The 21,862-nt window shown below is 39.9% G+C and overlaps 1 protein-coding gene across 4 annotated transcripts; it reads right to left on the bottom strand.

The window, feature by feature from the left end:
* Nucleotides 1-749: 749 nt before the first annotated feature.
* On the bottom strand, nt 750-19,888 carry LOC149319217 (PCI domain-containing protein 2). Of its 4 annotated transcripts, none has more exons than XM_089511307.1 (16): nt 19,780-19,888; nt 18,525-18,598; nt 17,284-17,373; nt 15,550-15,623; nt 14,124-14,191; nt 12,612-12,651; nt 11,587-11,641; nt 10,493-10,596; nt 9,538-9,613; nt 9,296-9,437; nt 8,034-8,134; nt 7,066-7,139; nt 6,224-6,349; nt 4,513-4,636; nt 2,229-2,335; nt 750-1,592 (listed from the first exon to the last, which is right to left on the bottom strand). In XM_089511307.1, the coding sequence occupies exons 2-15, from the start codon at nt 18,558-18,560 to the stop codon at nt 2,246-2,248; spliced, it is 1,200 nt and encodes a 399-aa protein (XP_089367433.1). In that variant the 5' UTR covers nt 18,561-18,598; nt 19,780-19,888; the 3' UTR covers nt 750-1,592; nt 2,229-2,245. The 4 variants fall into 4 exon arrangements, with proteins under 4 accessions (XP_089367433.1, XP_089367434.1, XP_089367432.1 ...); XM_089511308.1 differs by lacking the exon at nt 750-1,592 and adding an exon at nt 1,612-2,039; XM_089511306.1 differs by lacking the exon at nt 750-1,592 and having other exon boundaries at nt 1,612-2,335.
* Nucleotides 19,889-21,862: the final 1,974 nt, after the last annotated feature.

The raw sequence follows: 21,862 nt of genomic DNA on the forward strand, positions 1-21,862 counted from the left end.
GCTGCTTTTAACTTGTATTTTAGATATTTAGTTTGTGTTTTAACTTTTGTATTAAGTTTTTTAATTGCATTGTGCTTTCAAGAAGTTGTACACCTGCCTTAGATCCCACGTTGAGATAAGGGCGGGATATAAATTAAGTAAATAAACTGGTTTCAATGTAAGTATCAACTCACCAAGAATGATGGAAACAGGTATGAGTAACAGCTGATTTTCATATTTTTAGAAATGGATGATCAATGTTTTTTTTTTGGGGGGGGGGGGGTCCAGATTTTCTTCCCAGCAAACCCTGGAAGGGTCCAAAGTGCAACCTGATACCATTTTAGCAGCAAGTATAACTTAATTTGAATATCTGTAATTCCTTCTCATTTTCTATCTTAAGACTGTCACCAAATGTAGAGTCTATGTAAAGAATAGCTGCTATTCCATTCCCCCTCCTTTAGTTTAACCATTTTGCTTGATAAGGCTTTTGGAAAATGTGAAAGTGCTTCCTTCTGAGTTTTGTGATTTCTGAGTTACTCTAATAAAATCATGTTAGGTTAATATCTCTTAAGAAGGTAGTGTTACACCTTACTATATTTTTCACATGTATTTATACTCATGAAAGAAGCATTCCTTAGTTACCCTTCTTTTCAGCAGGAATCATTTTTATATATGTTTAATGGTTAATACAGCAAAACAATTCTACAACCGAATTGAGAGCAATCTCATGTAATTTTTTATTTTTGTAAATGTAATGTAATGAGCATTGGACTACAACTGTGGATATCATGGTTTGATTTCCCCATGGAAACCTACTGAGTAATGTTGGGCAAGTCACACACTCTCAGCCCCAGAAAACCCGACGATAGGTTCTCCTTAGAATTGCCATAAATTGGAAATGACTTGAAGGCACACAACAACAATTTATTCATACTGCATTGTAGACTAGATGTAGATTTAATTAATGTAGCTTAAATTAGTAATGGCAATTTCCATGTGTTTAGTCTAAAATTTGATCCACTATACTAATTTGAAAAAATGTTGAAGTTGGCACGCAGAACATACAACAGAAGGAAAATACACATTACAAAAAATATTTTCTGAGTTTTTAATTTTTTTTAAAGTTAAGTTTAAACCTCTCCCAAAAATAGGTTTGGTTGTGATGAATATTTTTTATTCCCTGCAAAGTCTTTGACTTAAACACAAGTACTAAAACTGATTACTAATATCAGGATGAAAAACATGGGTACTAAATTATACTTTTGACCGAGCCAATTTCAGTTTATGAACCGACACTTAAGAGAAGGGCATCAGCAAAACATGCCACTTTTTAAGATGTTGTGTTTCTTAAAAATTGCAACTTTCTTCAAGGAGTCATTGGGTTGGATCCACACTCTACTTTTCATCAGTGAAAGGGCTCCTTACATTCATGGAAGATCTTAACAGGTGAAGCTCCTCCACTGGGAGAATGCACTGTGTGTATGTCTGATAATTTCCCTCCTCCAGAACTCCTCTTGATACGGCAACAAGAAAGATGGGGATGAAGAGTGAGGGCAGAATCTGCAGAGGTAGACTCCACCACAACTGGACCACTTTAAGTAGGACTGATCACACTGGCAAAAGACAATGCAACATCCAAGCCATTATTATTATTTATTATTATTAAACTTTATTTCTAAAGCGCTTTAATTATACACAGCGCTGTACAAAGTCGGTAAAATTAAAGAGTATATAAAAGCCTGCCCAAGGCGTACATTCTAAGATAATAACAATTGAAAGAGGAATAGATAAAATTACCATATAGAAAAGAAAAAACAAATTAAAAACATCAAATATAAAACAAATCACATCACATCAAATATTATCAGACAGCCAGATGACAATCACAAATTCCCTGAGAACACTTCCCTAAACAATATGGTTTTCAGCTCAGCCTTAAAGCTGGTTAGGGAAGTGATGAGCCGTGCATGCAGAGGAAGAAGGTTCCAGGAATGAGGGACAGCAAGAGAGAAGGGACGGATCCGGGATGGGGTAGAGAAGATCTTGGGTTGAGAGAGGAGCTACCAGAGCGGAGAGTGCGAGTAGGGATGTAGGGAGAGAGAAGATCGGTTAAATAAATAAAGATCTGAACTGTAGTAGGCTCTTAAATGCTTCCTTGTGAAGACACCTCTGTATCTGGGTGAATTAATGGTCAATTCTGCCTTATAAAGAGATATGTTCCCAAGGTATCCCATATTTGTGAGTAGTACCTTTGGTCACTGAAGATTCAACAGACAGTAGAAAGTGGAGGAAATGGATTTTGCTTGCTGACAACGAGCTTCTGATGCTGATGAGAAATATAGCCTTTAATGTGACCCTGGCACAGAAAAAACACATACATAAACAAGAGTAGCATAAATCTAGGACCATTTACACAAAATGTCTAGCTCACATAAATATTCAGCTATGTCCAAGGCTTTCAATGAGAATAAGACTTCCAAGTAACAACACTATATGGATAAAATCAATAATATGCATGTGATTATGCTTTAGTGTGAGATTCTCTGAAATTTGGAATGCATAGGTGGAGGGTATGGCATATATGGGGAGAGAACTAATGTGCCTGAGAGTAGATAGAAAGGCAGGCAAATTTGAAACTTTTCTTATTCTGCAATCAAAGGAAGCAAGTAATGTGAGATGGCTTTAAAGGGTAACAGACAGTCAGCCCTCCATATCCATGGATTCTTGATTCACGGATTCAACCATCCACAGTTTGAAAATATTGAAAAAAAATCAAAAAAGCAAACCTTGATTTTGCCATTTTATATAAGTGAAACCATTCCACTACCTCACTGTATTTAAATGGACATGAGCATCCACGGATTTTGGTATCCACTGAGCATCCTGGAATCAAAATCTACCGGATACCAAGGGCCCACTATACTTTGTATCAGTATTATGACACAACAGCAAACCAATTAACAAAATGTTGATGAGAGTACACATGTTAAACTGTAACGAACATGTTACTGGATACATTTTAAATTAGCAATATAATGGGACAGAGGAATTCGTTTTTTAAAAAAATCAATTTTTTGTAGTGTGGGGCTCATTTACATATTGCTATGAGGCACTACTGGCTCTGTGACTGCTTCCATACTACTCTGATGCAATGTACATTTTAGACTCAGATGTTTCACATTATCAGTAGGTGCCCCTTTAGTTATGAGTAAAATGAAAAAATAAACCCTGGTTGCAATCCTGCACGGCTTAACTAATACAGGAATTCTGCACATGAAACTATACTATGCTTAGCCATTTACCACCAACAACCTACTGTAGAGGTGCCAGTGCCCTCCAGTCATCACCATTTATGCCTGGAGGAAACGGAGGGATTTCAAAAGCATTTGTCTAGGTTTGCCACAACCAGATTCCTCCAGAGGTCTCAGCAGCGAATACCCGTATTTTCTGGCGTATAAGACGACTGGGCGTATAAGACGACCGCCAACTTTTCCAGTTAAAATATAGAGTTTGGGATATACTCGTTGTATAAGACTACCCCTCTTCCAACGCACACCAAATAAAAATTTTAAAAACATCAGATTTGATTTCAATATGGTAATTTAAATTCAAATGCTTATGACATGCAGGTACTTAGCAGGAAACCTTGTTGTATACAAAGCCTGCTTGGACTGGTCAGCTCTCCCTGCCTGCCCAGCCCTCCCTGTCTCCAAGACTATCAGAGCGGTAGCTGCTTTCATATGATCGCTGCATATGGCGGTGATGAGTCCGCGGCCATTTTTGAGCTCCCCCCACTATATGTGGCGACCGCAGATTCTCTAGTCTGGCTCAGAAATTTCAGCACCTGCCCTATAAGATGACACCCGGCATATAAGACGACCCCCAACTTTTGAGAAGATTTTCCTGAGTTAAAAAGTAGTCTTATACGCCAGAAAATACAGTAATCATTTTGTGTGGAGACAAACCCAGATACTTCTGCAATTCTCTCCCCACTCTTCCCCAGGCACAAAAGGGCTTCTTGAATTGGGGGCGTCAATGGCCCTATGGTACATCCAGGGAGAGCAGTGGTTGTTGCAGAGGGAGAAAGGAAATACCAACATCTGCAGCAAGCTAATATAGACACACACAGGTATAGAGTTAACTTCCACCTGTATATGCTACTAACAGTCACTATGTGCCAGCAGATACTATGTGTTACACAAAAACCTCTGGCTGAAAAGGTGTCCAGCTTCCACGCTCTTGAAACACACAAATGGTTGCTGTTTGTTAGAGAATATACAAATGAAGTACCAGTGTCCCCAAACAGAATCTAGAGTCAGTGGATTTGATCTAAACTTAGTCATAACTACAAAAGATCCACCAAAACCAATGAGACTCAAGTTAACTATAACAAAGCAAAGCCCAACTGATTTCAGTGGGTCTGCTCTAAGTTAAATTAAATCTGGATCAAATCCAGTGAATCTACTACCCACAATATCAAAAAATGTATTTGGTTAGTGTTTTTATCCATGAGCAATGAGTTTCCATGCTTACCATGTATATGAGGTTGGCTAGAATACACTGGACTTCATCAATATCAACATCATCAACTTTCATGAATTTCAGGGCCACCAGAAAGGCATCTAGAGACAGCTGATGAGTTTTGAGCAATAAATACCTGGAAAAAAAAGAAAGTACATGTCAAGTACTAGCTATACTATTCAGTAGCTCAAATCTATGTTGTCTCCTACCATCTCTATCCTCTAACTGCCAATTTGTTTTTCTTAGAGTAAGACAATATTCAACTTTTTACTTCCTTGGGAAAATACGTGTGGACCCATCACAATATACTGGTCCACATCACAACCTACTGATCCAACCCAATTTTCTCATTTCAGCTCAGATTCAGAATTGGATGTGACTGTGAACGTCATCCATCTGTCCTACCACTGTGGCACCAAATGTGGGGACCTAGATGTCCCTGGAGTTCCAGTGCAAGATTTTATTTTTATTATTCCACCACTGGACACAACCACCCTTGAATCACTGCTGCCACCAGAGACACCTTTTGTCTGAATTCATCTACATCACGCTGATAATGCAACCGTAGTGTTCTCAGAGGCAGAAACTATAATACAAAAATTCATTTATTAAACAGAACTTCAACATACAGATAAAGATTACTGATTTAACACTCCAATTCCTCACTAATTCACCTCCTCTCTCTCATATTAACTTTTACAGACTCAAGCTCTCAATTTCTGTCATATGCACCAGCCTTTCTAAAAATCCCTTTAAATATTCAGCAAGTCCCCAGTCTTTCCCACCATTCCAGTTTCTCATCCCCTCCCCAAAATCCTTATTTTATTGCATATACTATACATACTATTCTTCACATACATACACATTATGCAAAAACTCCTCTAAGATTAACTGAAAGAGGGATCTTGGTAGCATGAGCTTGACTGCTATATAAGTCTGTTCCTGGACTTTCCACTGTACCCCATGCATCTGGGGAAGTAGACTGAAGTTTATGCTATCAACTTTTCTCTTTCAATTAGTCTCAAAGATGCTACAAGATCCCTTTGCATACTGATTTTCCAGACTAACATGGCTAGATCTTTGAACATATAACCATGTTTATCTTAATTTCTTTAGTGAACACAACAGTCTTTTCACAAAAATCTGTAAGAGCACAGTGACTCATTACAATGTGGATGAACTATATATCACCCCAGACCAGGCTAGCCAGCACTCAAGGTTTAACAACATAGGGAGGGCTACAAGCTTCAGTATGTTGGCTTAGCCTTAGACCAATGCTTCTGATGTAGAAGACTGAGAGTTATGTTTTTTCCAGTGTTTCAGGGACTGGCACTAAATTTGTGCTCATCAAGTACAATTGCGTCTTTCTTTCCTGGAAACATGCCAGGGATTGACATTCACTGGCTAGGACTGGCAACAATCCAGGGACCACTACTTTGAATAGTACTGTTTTAGAATAGCACTCACAGCTCAATGTCAATCCAATAACAAATCTGAAAAGAAATAATAAGTACTAAATTTGCAGAAATTGTGTCAAAGTGCTGCTAGTACAGCTGTCTCAGATTTGAATCCAGCCATATGGAGAGAAAAACAGAATATCTTCTAATTACAGGAAAACTGTAAAGGAACTATAACACAAGTCCAAGCAGTAACATTTTCCCCTAATGACAACATGTGTATCACAGACTGACTTTTCAGACAGAAAGAATGATACTCTTCTTACACTTTCTTGAAGAGATTCCTGTAGGTGATTATTTTCAGCTTCTCAAGGATAAGGAAGATTCCACAACGAATAAAGAAGGTCTCATGTTTTGCTAGAGCATCATTCAACAGAAGAAGATTCCCTTCGCTAGAAGGTTAAAAATTAGTCCTTTTAAGAAGTATTTCTAGGAAAATTCATTCTAGGTATGGAACATGAAGACAGGGTGTGGGAAAGCTGTGTTCTTTCTGGATTTTCCCTGACACAATAGCAGTAAATAAGTCAGTGAATACATTCAGTATATACAAATTCTTGCCTGCAGTCTGACATTATATAATCTAGCTAAAGAGATGAATTTGCAGGCTCTCTGCACTAGCCGTGCTACAGTATATCAGATGTTGACCTGCGCCCTTCTCTCTTCTCTGCAACCCTCTACACCACCAAAACTCTAAAGGCTTTCCAAGTTTTTAAGATATGTTTTCAGGACACATGGGGGTTGCAGTGGGGATGGGGGATTGACTCCTCCCAGTTCTGCTAGATTCCACTCTTCCGCCCCTAGAAGTACACTACTAGATCCTGTTAACTACAGCCTGTCTCAAGATGTGCCTTGATCAATAAGAGTGGCTAGGGCTATGTTTGGCTTTTACATTCCACACTGCTTACCCTATGCAAAATTGTGCAAAGAAAAACATTGCTTCACCATTGCATTTATCCTGAGACAATATCCAAGGAGATCCTGCTCCCTTGGGAGCCACACTAGTGCTCCAGTGCTATTCAACAATTAAATTAGCTGCTCTGTAATATAAAAAATATTTAATGCTTTACTAAAAGGAATTACAAGCATTCTTTTAAAATATGCATCTTACCTCACAGCCTTTGTGACTTCTGCAAACTGCATGAGGTCATATTTTTTTAAAAGCTGTATCATTGGCATATGGCCCTGAAATCCAAACATAATTTCAAACTGAGTAACAGTATTAAATAGGTAAGCAACTAATCAGCCTAAAAAAATAATACAGCCATTATATGGTTAACTGCTCTGAGGTTCTCTAATTTACCAGCCCCCAGTGTAATCCATGTTCTTTGAGTGTAAGAGCCACCTATGTTTTAAGTTACATTTTGCCCAAATCAGACACATGAGTATGTATGTATAATATCATAAACCAAAGCTAGGAGACGGCAAAATAGGTACAGACTTCTACCCCTTATGGCAGGGAATTACAGTACACTCGGCCCCCGGGTTACGAAATTAATTCGTTCCGCCGCCATTTTCGTAACCCGGAAGGCTTCGTAAGCCGAAAAAGCCATAGGCGCTAATGGGGAAAAGCCGCGATTCCGTGCAAAATAGCGCCGAAAAGCACCAAAATTTTATTCGCAACCCGGAATAACCTTCGTAACCCGGAAATATTTTTTATTATTTTTTTTTCGTAACCCGGAAATTTCGTATCGCGGCGCATTCGTATCCCGGGGTAAGAGTGTACTTGGAAATGTTACTTTTCATTACAATAATTTCCAGCCAGTGGCCATGCTAGCTGGAGGATTCTAGAAGCTCTAATAATAAGAGCAACATCCCCAAGCTCTGTTCTTAACAGGTGGTCCTTTCATAACTAATTTAGTCCTTTTCCAGCTTCTCTGGAACTAAAAAGGGAGAAACATTATCAAAGCACATGATAAGACACTGATCATAGCTGGTTGGGTACATTCAGCTTGGTGGGTCACATACTGTACAGTCTTGTCATGCACAGTATTAACGCTGGGCACCTCAGTAAATACAAGCTCTGTCTCCCACCTCTGAAAGTGCCACAGCATGTTGATACATTGGGATGCCACTTACCAGTAACATTTTCACTGGTAGCAAATAAATCAGGATCATCCTTTTGTTTTTCTGGCTGGAGCGGTGACAGTGCTCAAAGGCAAAAGATAGATATTCTTCAGCTGTAAACATAAAAAAAGGATAAGCACCATAGTAGGTCACAGATGCCACCAGCAAATATGGATTACAGCAATTCAATTTTTAGTAAAATCAAGGCAAAGCATCATTTTGGAAGTTCAGGGTTTTTTCTCCCATATTTAACTGTTTCCTAAGTATTCTTGCTGAAATAAAATCACCGGAAGTGTCAGTTGCCACCATCCATTTACCCATACCACCAAAAAGATTATTTATTGTACTGAAGACTGGTTTGCTCAACCAGTCAGTTAAACAGCACTGTTTATCAATATACATATCAACTTCCCTATATGGGAACAATCCCCTGCATGCCAATATTTGCCACTCAAATAAGTGCTCAAAGTGGGGTGGGATGCCCCCACCTCTTCTTTTCAGAACGATCCAATGCTTGAACCTCTTCTGAACACCTGTAATCAAGCCTGGCCTAATCTGAAACAAAACCATCTCTTTATTGCTTTTTTAAAAAAAAGTCTGCTTCACAAAAAGCATTGGAATTGTGTATAAATACAACCAAAGAAAGAAAGTAATATTTTGAAATGTCATTGCAAGCCACAGGTAAAAGATTAATTTGAATTCATGCTTCTTGATTCAGTGCTGAAATTACCAGGTAACTATAGCATAACCAAAGTGCCCCTTGGCCTTGCTTGCTTCCTTCAGCTTCAATTCTCATATGGACCACTTCTTTAGGGACTAACTATGATTATCTTTCTGTCACTACTAACACAACCCCCCTCGACTCACTTCTAACCATGGTTACAATTAACTTTAGCTAGTAAAAACATCAGTACATATACAGTATAATACAAACTTTAGTTGTCTCTGAAAATGAACATGAGTGAGTGGAAAGATGAGTCCAAAACCAACATGGCAAATAAAGGAGGGAGAAGTACAAGAGCCCACAGCACTATTGACATCCTAACCATAGTTAGGAAAAGACTTGGTAGCATTATGTTTACACAGAACTTTAATAGACCAACCAATCCCTATAATCTCTAGCTTCAAAGTAACTAACATGGAGAGGAATCAGTGCAACACTGTAACAATGCTCCATACAACAGATGTATCAAAATAAAATGTTCAGAGCATATCAAGATATGCAATACTTCGAGCAAAAAAAGGTAATACAAAGAAAAAGTTAGAATTAGTACCTTGTTTAAAATCACTGTCAAACATGGCTTTCCGTCCAACATAATATCTGTAAGTAACCCTTTGTGCCATGCTGTATTCATCTTTAAGGTTTGAGCTATCAATTGCTCTTATCAGTGGTTTACAGAGGTGAAGTTTGTTGATCTGGAAACGACAGTGATGTTAGAAAAAGGAAGACTACACAGAACAGTGAACTACATTTAGGAGTACAAAAACAAGAAGAAAAACCTGACAAGGATCATACCTTAAAATAAATTTTAAAAAGCTGATTCACCAGGAACAACATGCCCCACTTTTTGGAATCCTCAATGCCAGCTCGACTGTAAAATAATTAGAAACAAAACCAAATTACTATTTTAAAAGAAAGAAGGTTTTTTTTTAAATTAAAATATCTAAACCAGGAAATCTTTGAACTTCTACTAGATTTGGATTTCAGCTAGCAGTAAATAAGGGAAATGGTAAGAAACTTTAGCCCAAAACATCTGACAGTTTAAAGGTTTTCATCCCTACCCTAAGCTTTTAAATCATGTTTTCAAATATTTATTCTGGGGAGGTGGGTAATGCCCCATTCCCACTTGGATATGTGGAGGCTCTTGAATGCAAAGGCAGATCCACTTGGAGATTTTACCAGAATAATGGACAACATATTTTTTTAACTTCAGAAAAAACTGTCCCTAATCACCCAAACTTCCTTCTCTTAATTCTGCCACTCCTTAAAAATGCTATACCACACAAGAAACTTGAAGAACAGGAAGTGCAGAAACAGTATGGAAAACAATAGGTATGACGATTTCTAATAATAGTGACGAGAAAGGAAGGACTTTGGAGATGGCAATTTGGACCTGAAAAATTTACTGTGTGTTCTTGGCCCAACATCTTCTCTCAGCATAAGATGAGAGGTCAAGGTTGGGGCATATATGGTAGCCTTCCCAACTTGGCACCCCTGAAATGTTTTAGACTATAACTCCCAAGCCACTATGGCCAATTTTTAAGCATTACCAGAACCTTAGTCCAAAAGATCTGGATGGTACCAAATTGGGTAAGATTAATGTAAAAAATATTTTCCCTTAATTTTAAATTAAACAAATCAAGACTGAGGAAAACATCCTCATAAAAAAGGTCTGTTCCCTAAATGAGGATTGTTAATGATTTGCCTAAAGAAGCAATGAACTCCAGATCCAGAGATGAGCATCACTCACGTGTCACTGGCACATACTCGAAAACAGCTCATCAGGAGTTCTGCTGCTTTTTCCAACATGTCCCCAACTTTACCTTTGCCTTTCTTTGCCAGCTGTTGGTCAGCCTGTCATGATACAAAAGACAAAATTCACTTGTCAGGCAACACAATCCTCACTAAATGATGTGTTGGCTGTATGGGATCAGAATTATGCACAGTGTGCTTTTGCTGGCAGAAATGCCCTTCTGAAACCAGAAGATCTACCAGCAGAACAGCCTAAAATGGGTGAAGAAGGGGCAAACTTGAAGAGAAGGTGATGAGTTTATGTCAGATCCTGAACTCTTCCAGTTCAGAAATGTAGTTACTATGCCAGCACAACCTGGGGGAGAACATCTGCCTCCACTGCAAATAGGAGTAAAATAGTTCTGAAAATTCATAAACTGTTTGAACTCTCTCTTTCCAACAATGTTTTCTCAAATCCACATTCTCCTTTTAAAAAATGATTTGAAAGAGCCCACAATGCTCTCTTATAAGTACAATAATTGTTGTACAGTGGCCCCTTCACATGTGGCTCCCGTGCCGTTTTGTCCTCCACAGTTTGCCATATGCGTGAGCTCAAACACACGTACGGCAAGCCTGCATATGGCGTAGGCACACTGTATTCCCATAAGGCCATTTCTCTCTCTGGTAAAAAAATAAAGCTCTAAGTTACCATAAACCAGGAATAATATGCTTGTTCCTTGTCAAACCCTGAAATTCTGAGGAAATACCACACAAATTAAATGATAAACAAGGCCCATAATATAATGATATGATTTGTTCCATGAATTTTAAATAGTCTGTTCTTCCTGGCAGTCTTTGGAAATTTTGTCAGACGTCTCATAAAGAAGATGCAATGGTGGCTGTCTTGAGCCAGCTCCTCCTATTATTATTATTATTAACCTTTATTTATAAAGCGCTGTAAATTTACACAGCGCTGTACATACAATCTTTTTAATTGGACGGTTCCCTGCCCTAGACATTGTATGTCCCATCAACTCTTTTGTGTGTGTGCATGTGTATACAGGCACCCCCTATCCACAATCATCTCCTTGGCACTTAGTAATTAGGACTTACGCTATTAGCAAAAATTCGAAGATCAAGTGCTACTGCATACATAATAGGCAAAGCCCTGGAAAACAAATGTACATACTGTTAACTGTGCAAATAATGGAGTCCATGTCTAAAAATACTCTATAAGAGGGGTGAGGAACCTCCAGCCCTCTAGATGTTTCAGCCTACAAATCCTATCAGCTCAACCTGGCATAGCTAACTGTAAAAGACTTGAGGTCAAAAACATCTGGAGGGTCAAATGTTTCCAATGCTTGGTTTGCAGCATAATTTTAAGTGTGTCAGCAAACACAACCAAAGTCATCTGTACAATACACTGAGAGACAATTCACTGTAGCTAATAGATGTTTCTCTTGGCCACACAAAAATATTTCTGGATCTGGAGAAAGCCCATGTTTCCCAAGTGCAAACGTGCTCAAGTGGTGTTTGATGGGCACTTCAGATTCTTATTTGGGTCACAATTACCCCTTCTGTTGGGGATGCCAAAGGGCTACATAAAAGATCTTGCAAGCAGAACACATTTCCAGTTGTCAGGGCTTGCTTTAAACAAATGAATCAAGCTTGCAATTTGGGCCTCCTTGCGCTCTTTGCTGAACTCCTTGACATCTGTCTATCAAGGGAGCTTCCTCTAAACATCTCTTCAAAACACAGCCCCAAGTCCCACCCCCCACTACACATAAATCAGTCCGTTCTCCACCTCCCCTGGTACCTCTTTCTGGGCATTGTTTGATTCTGCCTCTCCCCAGTCTTTATCAAAACCCATTTTTTCCGCTTCAGTTTTCAATATTTCCAGGTTGGCAAAGAGTAACTATTTTTTATATAACATTTAGTATTCTCCTGACCATTAACCCAAGTTTGGATAAAACACACAGAGACATCACCTAATGCACATAATGTTATTTTGACATCAAGAGAAGCAATGGCATTTGCTGAGAGCAAAATATTCATTTCTATTGAGGAGTGATATACTGTATGTGAAGTGACAGAACACTCATTTTTCTAGCCACATAATTATGTTACCAGACACTTACCAATTTTCTTCCTTGTGTGCTTGAAACGCTCTCAGGAAAGATGTGTAAGGTTTAGGGAAATTTGATACATTGTGATTTCTAATTTGATGCAAGTGATTCAGTATCACAGCAGTATACTGTGAAACCAAAAACCAACAACAATGTCAAGAGTGATCAGGCACCCTCAAAATATTACAGCTGTTCACAAAGGAAGCTACTAAAGCATGGAAGACAGAACCATACTCTAGAAGTGGCCATAGCTTCCAGACCAATCTAAGATGGTAAAAGATACTTAATGCACCAGATGCCACGGACAGCAAAAGCAAACATAATCCTTAAAGGGGAATGTCATTTCATCCACCATGGGAGTGGGGAATTGTGTTGGATTGACTGTTCCTTGGCCAATGGAATGGATTACATTTCACAAGGTGGGGTTTTATCCACCTCCAAACTCCACCTCCTCAAAGGCTATCTTGGCTTTTCCTGCTTCCAATATTCCTCTTTTCTGCACAGATAGGAAATAACAGAGACATTTCCACACATAGATACACTTAAATATATGTCACATGGAGAAAATGAACAAGATGTGGAAAGAAAGGGATATGGTTTTCTATAATCTGAGATTGGGAATAACAAGGTGAATCTCCCTTCCATCTCCACTCACATTTGCTATCCAGAGTGCAAGCATGGGAGTGGGGGAGGTATCTTGCTGTCAGCTCATATCTCGGGTAATAGTCGGACTCAACCATGTGCCACTTGCCATTTCAAATGGAAGGTGATCAATATGTGGGTGGATCTCCTCAACTGTATGCATGGGTGGGGTGAGGGGAATAGAGCTTTATGGGCAGAATATAGGTATGTTGCAGGCTAGATTAGGCCTGGTAGTTGGAGGACTTCCTTTCCTGTGTTATGGAATACCTTAAAAGTAGCCGCACATTCCATACAGCCAAAACTTTGTGCACAATTGACTGGTTACCTAACAACCTGCATCTCTTTCTGTGGTATTACATTCAACTACAGGTGAACTATCCTTCCCAGAAAATGAAAGCAATAGCTTAGTCGTCAGTTTAGAGTTGCTCACTTAGGGGCTCTCCAGACTGCCCCTAAGGGGTGGCATGCAGCCGCCCCTTTACTGGCCAGCTCAGGGAAGCAGCAACCTCGTGCCATGGTCCCAATCCGGCCTCTGGAGAGTGCAAAAAGAAGCCACAAAAAGCAGCTCCTTTTTACACCCTCCAAGGAGTGTCACAGCCGCAGCAGCAGGGCTTTATGACGCCCCTTCAGCGCTGCATTATGTGGATGCAGCGCCGGAGGTGTGTCATGATGGTGTGCACTGTGTGGACTGGCATACACCAATAAGGCACCATGGGAGCGGAGTTACGGCATCCAGCGTGAGGATGCTGCGCCCTGACTCCACCCACAGGCCAGCATAAAGTGCCGGTCTGTATAGGCCCTTAGTTTGTGCCAAGTCTATAGGTCTTTAGTCCGAGCCAAGATTTGCACTGCAAATTTTAAATGGAATCAAAGTAAAAGGATATTGTACTATAACAGTCTGACATTTGTAAGCTTCTACAAAATCATGGTTGGCAACTGCAAAAGTACATCTATAAAGAGAAGAGAGAAAGTTATTAGTAGTCATCAAATAATACCCACAAAGAAAGTTTTTAAAACCTTTTTTAAACATTTAAACTAGCTGTGCAATACTGTATATAACTACTTGGAAGTAAACCACACAGTGTTCAATGGTGTCTGGTCCTTAATTTGTGTGCTTAGGAATTCACCCTAAAACATTCAAGTTCCTAAATGACAACAAATGATTTTTTTTCAATCTGGCTCATAAAGACATTTGAGCAGAGCACCAGCATAGCAGAATGCTATATTTTAAATATTTTACTTTCCAGCTTGTAATTTTTAGATTGCAATTCTATGCAAGCTATCTAAGGAGTAAACCCCACTAAACAGAGCAGGACATATTTGCAAGTATAGAGACATAGGAACAAGCTGCATGTTACATAGAATGCAAGAGAGTACTGAACTCTTGCATTTTTCCTCTTGTTTTACAATCATTATTTCCTATGTCTGCCACTGTTTTTAATGTTTTTATGGTTGCTTTGTTGTTTATCATATGCCACCCACACACATTGTAAATTTTCTGTTTTAAGCAGAATACTCACAATGCAGCTTAGAATGTGTTTGCTTTCTGTTCTGTCATTATTTCATTATGAGTTTACAGCTTCTGTAGGAGGAGGAACTCTACCTTTTCAAAGCCTTAAATACTATTTTAAGATATTAACCATGTTTGTGGAGCTTACTAACAGACATCTATAGAAATAGATGTCTAGAAACCAGCTTCAAAATGGAGATGAAGACCATCCTGTTCAGGGCAGCGTTCCCAGGCATTGCATAATTGTCACTTGCTATTTGATGTTCTTTTGTTGCCTGTTTTATTAAATCATTTCCTGTATTGCTATGTATTTTATATGTATTATCCTACTAAAGAGGCCCCTTCCCCACCACCACTCCCTTTGTGTCGTGTCTTTTTAGATTGTAAGCCTGAGAGCAGGGAACCGTCCAATTAAAAAGATTGTATGTACAGCGCTGTGTAAATTTACAGCGCTTTATAAATAAAGGTTAATAATAATAATAATAATAATAATAATAATAGATGGCTAATTTATTCCCTATAGAAACATTGCTCCTGATATGTTTGTATGCAAAAAAGTTTTTTTTTAAAATCCCAAACAAATACCTTTATAGAATCTACATATTCCTTCTCTCAGTTCAGAAACATTAATCCAGCACTCCTTTCCTCAGAAAGCAATTACATATCCATATACTTGGAAATTAGCCCCTTGTTATGCTTAAAGGGGCTTACTCCAAGATAAATGTACTGCTGCAATGGAACTGCAGCTTAAATCTGTAAGAATTCAAGCCATTCCCCCCTGACCACCTCTACTTTTACCTTAAGTGGGCAGCAAACATTTCATCATAGGGTGGCTCCAGAACTTGTTGACATTTTTCTTCTGGAGATGAAAGCTAGTAATAAAATAAATTCAATTGGAAAAAGGATACTTTGGCTGCTGCCACACTGCAGAATTAATATAGTTTGACACTACTTTAACTGTCACAGGTCCATCCTGTGGAATCCTGGGATTTGCAGTTTATTTTGGCCCCAGAGTTCTCTGACAGAGAAAGTTAAATAGTTCACAAACTACAAATCCTAGAATTCCATAGCCCTGAGCCATGACAGTTAAAGCTGTGTCAAGCTGCATTATTTCTGAAATGTAGACACAGCCTTTGTTATACATAAATGAATATGAAAACAGTCAGATTGAAAGAAGGTAACCCGAACTATGGCCCAAAACACACTGCAGAGATAATCCAGTCTGAGACTGTTTTAATTGCCCTGGCTCAATGCTAGGGCATTCTGGGAAATGTTGTTTTGTATGACATTTAGCCTTCTCTGTCAGAGAGCTTTGGTGGCACAATACACTACAGTTCCCAGGATTCTCTAGCACTGGACCAGGGCAGTTAAAGCAATCTCAAACTGGATTATTTCTGTAGTGTGTTTTGATCCTAGGTTTCTTAAGGCACTTGGACTATCAATTCAACTGTGTACAAAAGTACTGAAATAAACACCAAAGAGAGTTATTCACTTTTAAATGGGGCAGCTCTGACTTGCATAACCATCACTGCATTAACTTAAAACACTTTCAGTAGATGGCATGCATGTGAATGACTATGATCAGATCCATGAGAGCAAGTTTATCTTCTTAAATGACTAGCACAATACATACAAATCATATCTCAAGATCAGAAAATAACTATAAATGAAAAATTTAAAAATAAGATGTTCAAAAGCTAACCAAATAACAAAATTCCCTGCCAGAGGAATCATGTAGTCTGAAAATGACTATGATAACAAAAATAATACAAAACATTCATTTTAAAATGGAAATAACATGGTCCAGAATTCTATAGATTTTTCAGAGCTGAATCTTCCAGGGCCTTTCACATATCTGCTCAGTGTTTACCAAGGGGAAATTTGATCTTGAGAAGGCAAATAAAACAGCAGTTTAGAGAAGTCAGCAACATACATACAAATACGTAATTGTTTAGTAATTACTGTGGAGATAAGGCAGAGTTAGGCAGGCTGAGAGAGGCCCTGGCAACGCCCAGCCAGGACGAGTTAGAAGCGGATAAAAATAGTGCACCCATTTCATGCCACCAACATTGGGGCGGGATTATTTTTGGACCCCCCCTTGTGTGGTTTGGAGAAAAAGTAGGTCCCTATCACAAATCGGTGGCAGTGGTGGGATAACAAAACCCATTTAAAACTGCTTTAACTGCTCTGACTCAATGCTAGGGAATTCTGGGAATTGTAGTTCTGTGAGGCATATGGCCTTCTCTGTCAGAGAGCTCTATTGCCACCACAAACTACAATTCCCAGGATTCTCTAGCACTGAGCCAGGGCAGTTAAAGCGGTCTTGAACTGGATTATTTCTGCAGTGTGTTTCGGATCTTTGTGTTCTACAGTGGTGCAACAGACCTCCAGTTTAACACAAAGGCACAGAATTGGGCAAGATGATCTCTGAATACAGTTCCAGTTCTGTCTAGATATGTTTAGTCAAAGATAATCCATGTCTGGCAAATAGATTTAGGTAGGTCTACATAGATTGCAGCCATCGTCTCTTACCTGAAGTCTAGGATTTGCAACATGGGGATGTTTAAATGACACTAGTTCTGCACAAAACAAGCCATCTCTGCTGTCAATAGATTCTAACACCTGGAAAAAAATAGGGGAAAAATATTGTGAAAGGAAGTTTATAATATTAGCATTACATTAGCATTACAACAGAAGCAATAAGAAGATGTCTTGCTTGTTTCAACTACTGCTATAATTTTGAAGGGGGTGAGACAACTCAACTGGCGTCACTAGAAGAGAATGTTGTATTCTTCCATGAAGCAGAACTGTGACCTAAGTACCAAATCCTTTTAGGGTTAAAAAAATGGGACCATGGTTAGTAAAAGATTTCAGTGCAGGAACAATGGTAAGTAATTGAAGTGATTTTTCATCTAATCTGTTTCTCGCTAATGCAAGATAAATAATAATTTAAAATGTATTAATCATCGTCACTTAGATTTTTTAGTTCAGGGCTCAAAGAGCTATACCCTGGCACAGATCTAAGGATATCACGTACAACAACCTAGTGAGGTAGGCCAACATTATCCCACACTGAAGGAAGGACTTCAGCTAAAGAGTGGTGATTCATTTATTACTAACCAGTGAGTTTTATGTCTGAGCTGAAATTCAAAATGTGGCTTCCAGGCCTGTTACAGGCCTGTTACAGACTGCCAAAATAAAGCTGCTTCGGGTCTCTTTGGAGGTATGCTGTTTAAATGATGCATGGGGCCTAAGAGTCCGGAGGTCGCACCAAAGCCACACTCCATTCCTAAGCACTGGAGTCCAGCTTTGGTGCAGCTTCCGGATTCTTAGGGTGCATGCATCATTTAAGCAGCATACCTCCAAAGAGACCCGAAGCAGCTTTATTTTGGCAGTCTGTACTAGGCCCCAGTTTCATAAATCATTTAACTGCTACTTGATACCAGTTCTCTCTCTTTCTCTCTCTCAGAAAAAGCATAGTGAATAATGAATAACAATTCCTTCAGAGAAAGAGAGAGAAATTAAATAACTCAAAATGCAATGGCCAGAATCAAATGTTTCTTATCAGCAGTTTAGTAAATAAAAGTAATGTTTTTAACAAGCAATTTCACAAGAGTGTTGAAAATTATATGTTCCTGTTGTTTCGCTGTACCTTCAATAAAGCACTGTTAAGTTTCTGAAGCTCTGTTGCACAACTGAGATGAGAAGGATTGGCAAAAGATACTGTAAGAACTGAACCACAACAGTTGAGAAGTAGTTAAAATGATGCCTACCTGCTGCAGATACTGGTTTATACTGATGTGCGCCATTGAAAGTATGCTGATCAAAAGCAAACACAAACCTCATACTGAAAAGATAACGAAAATAAAAGTATTAGGCACAGTAGCAGTGTTAGAATAATTAGGCTGTTGTCAAATAAAGCCAACTGGAAATGGAGCTAATTTAAGACACTGTGGCTAGACTACAGGTTGGCAGCATGAGCTTTCATAGACTTCAGTCTACTTCCTCAGATTCAGTTGGGATGATGATGATGATCATGATGATGATGATGATAATGTAGAGAGGCCTTGTAGCCCCTTTGAGACTAACTGAAAGAAAGAAGTTGGCAGCATGAGCTTTCCTAGACTTCAGTCTACTTCTTCATATGCATTTGGTGGAATGCAAACCAGAGACAGGCGTATACAAGCCATTGGCATGTGAGAATGTCAATTCAAATTCAACATCCTTTGTGCATGGAAATGAAGCCGCAAGTCCAGTTTTAACGATGCACCTGAGGAAGTAGACCGAAGTCTACAAAAGCTCATGCTGCCCACTTCTTTCTTTCAGTCAGTCTCAAAAAGGTCCTACAAGATCTCTCTAGGTACTTAATAGGGAGCCAACCAACCGATTTAATGGTCTAGTCAGGACTAGCAATAGGATTTTTAGGGCACTGTCTCCAAGAGCCCTCTGCCACTATTCACTTGTTTGATACAGACAAATTGCATTGTCTTTTGAGGGTGGTACGACTACAGCCAGCATGATGTGATGGTTTTGAGTGGTGGACTGTGACTCCGGAGAGCCGGGTTCGAATCCTTGTTCGGCCATGACCTTGGGCAGGTCACACTCTCTCAGCCTCAGGGGAAGGCCATGGCCACCCTCCTCTGGGCTAACCTTGCCAAGAAAACCCCCATAATAGGGCTGCATCCACACTGGAGAAATAAACTCAGTTTGGCACCGCTTTAACTGTGTCTTGGCTTCAAGGCTATGGAATTCTGGGAGTTGGAGTGTGTTGCTCCGCTCTGGACCCTACAACACACTCCAACTCCCAGAATTCCATAGCCTTGAGCCAGAAAAAAGAGTTAAAGCGGTGCCAAACCGGTTTTATTTCTTCAGTGTGGATGCAGCCCTATTATGGGGGTTTTCTTGGCAAGGTTTGTGTGTCACATAGTCTACTACCATAGTCTACAACGCGCATGCGCAGTTTTAACAACACCAGCTCACTGTCTATATATAATCTCAATATATATCTTTATTATCCCCTCTGCCTACCGTTAACCCGAGCCACATACGTCACAATGGAACGCGCTTCGGTTCATCTGGAGAGACGCAGAACACAGCTTTTTTAAAAAAATAACGAACTTCCTTTCTGATGACGTACAGCCCCGCTTGTTCGCGGATTGGCTATCGCCACTAAAAGGCCCCGCCTACTACCCCATCGGAGCGCGACGGTGGGTGTGGCCTCTCCTGCTGCTCGGGCAGGGGGCGGGGCTACGCATGACGTCAAAGCTTGTGAGGGCGGCTTAGAGAGTAAAGGGTTTTTTTTTGTCTGTGGCTGCCTAATGATTGTGTACTTTAGAGACGCTCCCTGCAGGGCTAATGGGATGTAAAGTGACAGGATCTGGGAAGCTAAATTTGTGCTGGTCTGTTCCAGTGCTTCCCCAACCTTTGGTCTTCCACTTGTTTTGGACTCCATCTCCCAGAAACCCCACCCAACTTGGCCAACAGCCAGGAATTATGGGAGCTGGAGTCCAAACCATCTGGAGGACCAAAGATTGGGAGCCATTGCATAGGCTGTTCCTGCCCCCCAAGGCACTTACCAGTAAACTTGCATTGGCCTCCGAGGAAACACAATCAGTGAGTCCCAATCTTTTGCCTTCCAGGCTTTTTGGACTTCAGTCCCCAGAATCCCCAGCCAGGTTGGCCAGCAGCTAGGAAATCTGGGAGCTGAAGTCCAAAAGGTCTGGAAGACCAATGTTGGAAAACCACTGAAGTAGACTAAGGTCCAAAACCCACTCCAGAAATAATCCAGTTTGAGACTGCTTTAACTGCCTTGGATCAGTGCTGGGGAATCATGGGAATTGTAGTTTGTTGTGGCACCAGAGCTCTCTGACAGATAAGAGCTAAATGTCTCACAAAACTAGTTCCCTGAATTTTGTAGCATTGAGCCAGGGCAGTTAAAGTGGTCTCAGACTAGATTATTTCTGCAGTGTGTTTGGGACCCAAGTCTAGGGAAGCTTTTGCTACAACTTCTGTTGCACAGTTATGTCTCAGAAGATGTGACAAGAAGATCCCTTTGCATAAATGATATTCCAGACTAACACAGGTGTAAGCCCCATGGGGCTTGTTGTTGTTAATGGCCTTTGAGACGACCCAGACTCATGGTGACCCCTGTGGATATCTCCAAGACACCTATCATCCATTGCTCTGCCTGTAAATTCAGGCCTGTGACCTTCCTGAGTCTATCCATCCTGCATGTAGTCTTATCTGTCTACTGCCTTCCACCTTTCCTAGCATTGTTATCTTTTCTAATTAGTTGTGCCTTCGCATGATGTGGCCAAAGTGCAAGAGCCTCAATTTGACCATCTTGGCTTCTAGGGAGAGTTCAGGCTTGATCTGTTCAAGGAGCCATTTGTTTGTCTTTTTGGCTGTCCACTGTATCCTAAGCACTCTTCCCCAGCACCACATCTCAAATGAGTTTTTCTTTTTATCCATATTCTTCACAGTCCAGATCTCACATCCATACATGGCGATGGGGAAATATAATGGGTTGTATGGTTCTAACTTTAGTGTTCATCTGTATATCTTTACTCCTTAGAATCTTGTCTAGTTCTTTCATGTCTGCCCTTCCCATTCCTAGTCTTCTTATTATTTATTGACTGCAGTCACCATTCAGATCAATCTTTGATCCAAAGTATGGGAACTCCTTGAGAGCCATCATGGTGCAGTGGTTAGAGATCTGGGTTGTGACTCTGGATGAGGACAGGGTCTGATTCCCCACTTGAGCATAAAAACCCACTGGGTGACTTTGGGCAAGTCACACTCTCTCAGCCTCATTGGAAGGCAATGGCAAACCTCCACTGAAGAAACTTGATGAGAAAACTACATGATCCTTAGTGGTCACCATAAATCAGAAATGACTTGAAGGCACACAACAACAACAAACAGGAACTCTATTTCGATTTCCTCATTGTCTAGGTTAAATTTATATGGATCTACTAGCAGAGTGACCAGACATCCTCTTTTTCCAGGACGTGTCCTTTCAGCCTTCTATCAAGGAGAAATTTCAAAGTGTCCTCCTGCTCAAAATGGTGGTCCTTTCAGAATCTCTCTTGGACAGGAATCTGAAAAGTAG

The sequence above is a fragment of the Sceloporus occidentalis genome, unplaced genomic scaffold (assembly GCF_023333645.1).
Source record: "Sceloporus occidentalis isolate IW3139 unplaced genomic scaffold, rSceOcc1.0.p SCAF_2, whole genome shotgun sequence".
Taxonomy (NCBI): domain Eukaryota; kingdom Metazoa; phylum Chordata; class Lepidosauria; order Squamata; family Phrynosomatidae; genus Sceloporus; species Sceloporus occidentalis.